Source organism: Rhineura floridana, chromosome 10, assembly GCF_030035675.1.
Source record: "Rhineura floridana isolate rRhiFlo1 chromosome 10, rRhiFlo1.hap2, whole genome shotgun sequence".
In the NCBI taxonomy this organism is placed as follows: Eukaryota; Metazoa; Chordata; class Lepidosauria; order Squamata; family Rhineuridae; genus Rhineura; species Rhineura floridana.
The window spans coordinates 37,420,407-37,427,339 of record NC_084489.1 but is presented as its reverse complement, the minus strand read 5'-3'; the positions used below and the strand labels follow the sequence as shown (position 1 = coordinate 37,427,339).

Here is a 6,933-nt window from a genome sequence, read left to right as displayed (position 1 = left end):
AAGATGTCTTTTTGCAATAGCTGACCTTAGTTTTTACTGTATGTTTTTTAAAAAATTTTGTTGTAAACCACTTTGATTTTTTTTTAAAAAAAGATGAAATATCAGTGTACAAATATATTTATAAATAAATAAATAATTTTGCACAAAACAATAAGCAGTCAAGGGCAAGAATGAAGTAGAAGGGTACAGAGATAAAATGTCTCTCAAAACTATTAGAGGCACTGTTTCTGGACTATAAATACAAATGTCCACTAAGAACCTCTGTCATGCCCCCCAGACCCCCAAGGTACTGGGTTCATGCATCAGACTCAAACCCCCACCCTTAGGGAAATGAGACTGGAACCAAAAAGCTATTACTTCACCCTTGCCAAGGCTGTGTACGCTCACAACAACCCTGCAAGGTAGAAGGTAGGCTGCCACCACCCCTGTATACTGGTCTACTCAGAGCCAGGGGATCTCTGAGCCCAGAGGATATATAAAACCAAGGTCCTAAAAGGCAAGAGTCACAGTTACACTCCTTGCCAGGCACCTCTGGTTTAACACTTAAAATCTAAGCCTTTAACTTCTCAACCCTCTTTGGTAGTTAATGACTGAGATTGGTCAAGGTACTGAATCCAGAACCACCCTTTCTCTCAATGAACACACCAGGTTAAATAGAAGTAGCTTTATTAAGATATATAAGTGCACATAACATATAGCAGCAAGTAATCCTTTAAGACCATACACCCAAACAGGGGTTTAGGTTCTTACAAGAGAATTCATACACACAACAAGAAAATAACAAACTAAACTCACCTAACTACTTACACACGAGGTAGTTGGTTGCGTGGCACCCCTCCTAAGAGAGATGGATGTTCAACATAAAGCAATAGAACCAGACATAGGTTACCTTCCCATAAGCAACCCCTGGAACCATAACGCAGAAAGGTTTGGAACTCTGGTGCCAGTCAGCATAGGCAGAGAACAGAGAACAAAGGCTATGGGTCTCTAGCCCTATACTTAAGGGAAAAGGATCCTAACGGTCCAAGATGAATTGACCAATCAGGAATTGGCTGATGTAACTTTCTTTTCGATGTTTCTCACATTTTCGTGCCTTCAGGCCCCCCTCCCAACTGTGTTTTCCAACTGTACAGGCCAAGGATGACCTTGGGTACCAGGCACTTGCTAATCAGCAAAGATAAACAGGTGCAGCTTGTTAAGGCTTCTCTAACCATCTTCAGCTGGGAAGTGAAACTCAGATTTGCAGATTGGCAAAGGCTTGTCTTTTCCAACTGTAACCGTCTCCCAGAGTCCCTTACTGGAGCCAAAGTATTGCTATTAGATTTTTAATAACTCATGACCATTACAGGTTCATGACAACCTCAACTGTACTCCTGGAACAAAAGCTGCAAGGATAATATACTGTGCAAAGATGAGCAAGATGAGGTGTCAATCAGAGAGGGGGTGTCCATTCAACTCTTCCTCCTAAGCACCCCAAAGTGTGCCAAACGCACCAGGGTCCTATGGTGGTAACAGAGGATTTCCACCTCCCTCTGCAATGTGGGTAGACTATTTAGTGACCAAGCAACTCTTCCTTATTCAACAGATTGTTGCAGTATGGACTCCTACACATGGTGCACTTCATAAGTATGGATTTGGGGGAGGGGCTGTTGGACACAACTCCCAAATCTAAATGACATTTACCATGTACTTGGAAAGGTTCCCCTTTATAAGTGAACCACAAGTACTCCACACTGCTTTGTGGTACTATTGGCCAAATACTCATTATGCATTCTTTGCAGGATTAAAGCCTGGGCACATGGCCCCATAACAAACAGTAATCAGAGACAGAGGGTAGGCACATACTTGCAGTTGTGCTGGCTTCAATACATCTCCACCTCTGTTTTCTGAATAAGGGGACATACAATGCCAGGCAAGCTCCACCCCTTTTACTTCAAAACCTTGGAAGTTGCAGCTCAAGTGTATTTTACCTTGAAGTCAGCTTCACACACACTTCAGAACTGATTGGCCATCAATCCTGTTGCCACTTCAGGTGAGTCCAATGAAAACTCTGCTGTAGGCTCAGGCAGACACAGTGAATGGCCCAATGCTTTGCTGAGGTTGGTCTTAATCAGTAGGTGGGAGGGGAGATATGTCTAGCTGTGGGGAGATTTGTTTCAAAACACAGCCAGAGAAAATTATCTGGCTGCTTTTGAAGCAATTGGTGTGTCTGCAGCCAGAGTTTCAATACACTCTATGGTGGATACATGACAACATTCGCTCCCCAAATTGATGATGGGGAATTACTAATGGGTGAGTAGGACTGGGGTATATGGAATGAAAGAGCAACTAGGTGGGAGATAATGCCAAACTTCAGGGGGCCCTCAGCACAGTACTGCTGATGGACCTCCACTCCAAACACACACACATACACCCCTAATGCAACTGCTGCGGATGGGAGCCATTTGGGCCCACCTGCCCAATGCTAAAACAGTCACCCAGGGGCCTAGCAAGGAAGGTGGTGAAGCAGTACTGGTGAGGGCCCTTCTCACCTACTGGGGTCCTTGTCCAGGGCCCAAGCTGGCTAACTGCTGTGCCGGGCCGCATAGCAGCAGCATTTTTCAGACACATCTTTACCAACCCAGTTTGTTTCCATGCTCAATTGAGGGTGCTGGTTTAGACCTAAAAAAGCTCTTGCAAGGCTTGGGATCTCAATACCTAAAGGAATAGTTCTGTTTCCAATATGTGCCTACCTGTCCTCTGCAGTCATTGACAGAGACTTTTCTCCAAGTGCTCCTCAAATGAATTTCAGGTGGTGCCAATGAGGGAAAGGGCCTTTTCAGCACTGCCCCATTCTGTGGAGTGCTTTCCCTAGAGCAGGTGAGGGGAACCTTTGGTCCTCCTGATGGCCCTCCCATCAGCCCCAGCAACCAGGTCAATGGCCAGAGATGATGAGAGTTGTAGTTCAGCAACATCAGGAGGGCCAAAGGTTCCCCCACATGTGCCCTAGAGACTTGCTTGGTGCTTTTTTTTAATAGCACCAGACCCAAGCCTTTGAACATCTTTTGACATTCTTTAATCTCACTGATATTATTTTATTTTAGTCTCTGCTGAATAATGGCAGTTTGGCTGGTTTTTAGCTTTTGTAACCAAAACGATTTTTTGTTAGATTGGTTGCTGGAGTTTGGAGCTCGATCTGTCTGTGTTGGATGTTATGGTTGGATTGGTCTAACTGATGAGTTAAGTTTTTTTGAGTTGCAGTATGGTAAGTTTTAATTTTGTCTATGTTATTGTGCAAGTTGCCTAAAAATACTTGTTGTTAGGTGAATCATAAATTGAATAAAACAAACATAAATATGCAAACCCCAAATAAGCCCCCTGTCACAGGTTCAGTCTCTTTGCAGCTGCTCTCCATTATTCATTTCTAGCTCCATGTCTTTTATAGCTTGTCTACAAGCAGCCCAGCCATCATTCAATACTAAGAGAAGCAAGGAGGTTCTCCCAGCCATCACTGTCCAGTGCCATGCAGACCACAAGTGAGGTCTGCAGCAGTGACCAATGAGAAAGCAGCTGTTTGCATGGGGGGGGGGTTCCCTCTGTTTTCCTCTTGAGCCTCTTAGAAGTTCTCATGATAGACAAGAATGGAACAGGTGTGTCCAGCATGGAGGTAACTGCACCTGTTGCTTTTCTGTCTGCTGGGAAGCTTTCAAAGACACAGGGACTCCACAGAAACAAAAGACTGGCAACCTCTTAGTTCTCTACGTTGTAAGAACTGATATAGTCTAAAAGAGTGAGAGAGTTGTGATTTTTTTCAGCTGTTTTCTCCTGATAGCAAATTGGAGAAAAAGTCTCTAAAGTTCAGTGCGCTGGCCTGCTAACTGCTTGGCTACGGAGACAGCTGTCTCTTGCAACTGGAGCGATAATCGGTCATTTCCTTTCAAGTGGCTTGTGTGGAGTTGCTACTGCCGCCTTTGTATGGGCTGCCAGGAAATTTGAACCTCTGTCTGAGGGGACTTTGCTACTTCTGGCTGTAGGTGTCAGTTGTGCCCTTCCGGACTCTGAGAGGTCTGTGCTGGGGCTCTTTGTTTAAGCAGGCTTTTGCTTTTTGTGCAGAAGGAAATATGGACTTGGTAATGTCAGCAGCCGGATTCATGCATTACTTGCATGGAGGTCCTTGCTGTGTTAATGGAGTGGGGCTATGCTTTTGGCCCTGTTAACAACACCACTATTCCTTTCTGCAGCAGTGGAATTCTGATATGTGAGTCTCTGTTTGCAAGTAGGGGCTGCACACTGTTGAGACACCTAGTTGTACAGGTGCCCTGATTGTGCAGAGCCTTACAGGTGCTTGTTGGAATTTCAATATAGAAATAACTGTGCAATACATGGTTTCCACAAAAATGAGGAATGATGTCAGAATGGGGCTAAAAGTCTGGCTCCACTCCTCTGTTAACAAAGGCCTTACATTTGTGTAATTATTACTGCATTTAAGCCTTTGCCAGATGCTAATTATTATCTCCCATTTATGATAAATGTGGGGTGTCATAAGCAAGCATCATTGTGACCAGGGCTGGCATCAGGGGTTGGCACTGATGGGCACCTGCCAATGCCCATGTCCCAGCTGAGAGACTGATGTTAGGCCCTTTACAGGTTCTTATTCCTCCTCCTCCTCCATGCTATTGACCAATCTCTCAGGTTCTATGGCTGTCTTAGAAATGAATAATGCAAGCACAGTTACAATTTTGTAAAGATTTGTGTTTGACTCAGTAAAAATAGCACAACAATACAATATATCCAAATGAAATATAATGCACGTACAGTAGGGCCCTGCTTTACGGCGCTTCGCTTTACGGCACTTTGCTAGTGCGGCAGTCTCCATTAGACGCAATTAGTCTAAAGCCCCACTCATATGGCTCTTGTTCCGCTTTTACGGCGGTTTTCGAGCATCGCACTCCATTCTATTCAATGAGTTCTGCTTTTCCAGTTTTCGCTTTTCGGCAGGGGTCCGGAACATAACCCGCCATATGAGTGGGGCCCTACTGTACATATTTATTTATTTATTTATTATTTGATTTATATCCCTACCTGCCTCTCAGCAGGAGCCCAGGGCAGCAAAAATTCCAAAGTTCCATGCATCCAACAAGGTATCAGTGCTTGCAGAAGTCCAAAATACAAAAATCAGTGGTTCCCATAGCCCAAAAAACTTAAAGCCCTAATTCGAGGTGATAGACTAATTCTTGCTTCATGGCATTAACAGCTCATTTGCTCTCCATCTCTCTCTCTTTCTGAACTAAACTCACAAGCCCCTTCCTTGAGATTTCCCTACCCACTGGGCCAAACCAATCATCCATAGAGGTTATACTATCACTCCTGTAGGGCCAGCCCAAGACATTTTGCTGCCTGAGACAAAGGACAAGATAGCATCCCTCCCTCACATTCTACATACAGGAGCTGACCAAACTGGCAGTTGAATCTTACCTCAGAACTGGTAAGAGGTCAGCATTCTCCACTGCATTTGAGGACAGTGGGCTATCTTAGGGGACCCAGGGCAGATTGCATGACACATACAGCTCTGTCCTCCAGCACCTTGCTGCTGCTCTGCACCCCCAGCATGTGCTAGTTGAGTCAGCTGCCTCACTCTGTCTAGTGGTAGGGCCAGTCCTGACTGCCTGTTCACCTGCCCTTTTCAGGCATATATGCAATGACGAAAGTGAGGAGATGGAGCAGCATCCTCTACTAGCACTCCACTTTTCCCTCCTGGCAATTGTTTGGGATTGGTCCAGAGGGAGAGGGCAAGTGAATGAATAGCAGTGGCAGTGTTAAGAAGGACACAGGTCCTGTCAAAAGAGGCCACAGTGAGGGTAAGATGCCCAAGGCCTCCCCAAAACCTGGAACTGATAGTAGAGATCCTGTGGGAGTGGCTGACAGTATAAAGGTTCCGATGTTAGCTTTTCTTTCTATTGGTACTCGTGCACTTTCTGTTTTGCAGTTCGGAGAACATAAGGATTGTGAGTACATTTACACAAGTGCTGGAATTGCAGTCTTATGGCATAGTGGGACAATGCAATCAGTCTGCCCCCTGTTGTTAACCTACCTATAGACTTCTACATGGAGAAAAAGAGAGGGGTTGAGGCTCTTAAGTAAACATAACAGAAACTTAGACTTGCTGGAAATAACTATGGATGTTGGCAATAGATATGTGCAACATAATGTCATGTTCATTACAAAGTTCTCAGGTGATCTACTTAAGGTCATGGTACCTCTTTGTCTTGCTGTCAACTCTGCAAATATAGGGTGGAAATTGTATAAGGTGTAAGACTTATAACTTAAATATGGAGGGCTGATGGCGAAAACAGGAAAATGAAACGGATCCCTTTTTAGTACATTTTTAGGTTTTTTTTATAAGATAGGGTTCTAATCCTGCAATTGCGTAACTATAATTCTTTGTTCAGTACGTCTACTCACCATAAATACCTTTGCTTTGGTATTTTCTGTCCATTTGGACAGCATAAATGTTTTGTCAGTAAAACCTCTAGTTAGAATTAATCCAAAACTAAGTCCTTCAAGTCTGATTTGGGAGGTAAATAGGAAAATTTCCAAGATAGGCAAAGAACGGTGATGGGACAAATAAATGTAAAGGCCATTTTCCTTAAAGACAAGATCTAGCATATGATTGCCTAGTCCTCCCCTTCAGGAGCAGGTGCCTCTACATTTAATTTTAAATGCTCCAAGGCATCAAGAGAAGATGCAGCCTCCACTATAGGTCTTCTCAACCATTTTTTCCATGCTTGCTGTGGTCAGCAATGTTCTAATTGTGTCCTACATGATTACCTCATCATACCTGTGTAGCTCCTATCTGTGGAATATGCTCTGTAGTGAGGTCTGCCTAGCACCTTCATTGACGTCTTTTCGGCATCAGGTAGAGACGTACCTTTTCTCCCAGGCATTTGATAGATT

The 6,933-nt window shown here is 44.1% G+C and overlaps 1 protein-coding gene across 15 annotated transcripts in view; it reads left to right on the top strand.

Moving 5' to 3' along the window:
* Nucleotides 1-1,886: 1,886 nt before the first annotated feature.
* CREB5 (cAMP responsive element binding protein 5) overlaps nt 1,887-6,933 on the top strand; it is a 400,244-nt gene continuing 395,197 nt past the window's right edge. For 6 of the 15 annotated variants that reach the window (XR_009758052.1, XM_061585908.1, XM_061585915.1 and 3 more), the window contains exons 1-2: nt 2,133-2,292; nt 3,149-3,244. Coding sequence is in view for 4 of the 15 variants with exons in the window: in XM_061585908.1 (XP_061441892.1) it covers nt 3,242-3,244 (3 nt within the window). In the remaining 11 variants the exon portion in view is untranslated. Of the gene's footprint in view, nt 2,033-2,132; nt 2,293-3,148; nt 3,245-6,933 lie in introns of those variants that run through there. The other 9 variants (XM_061585930.1, XM_061585924.1, XM_061585911.1 and 6 more) reach the window with 3 other exon arrangements.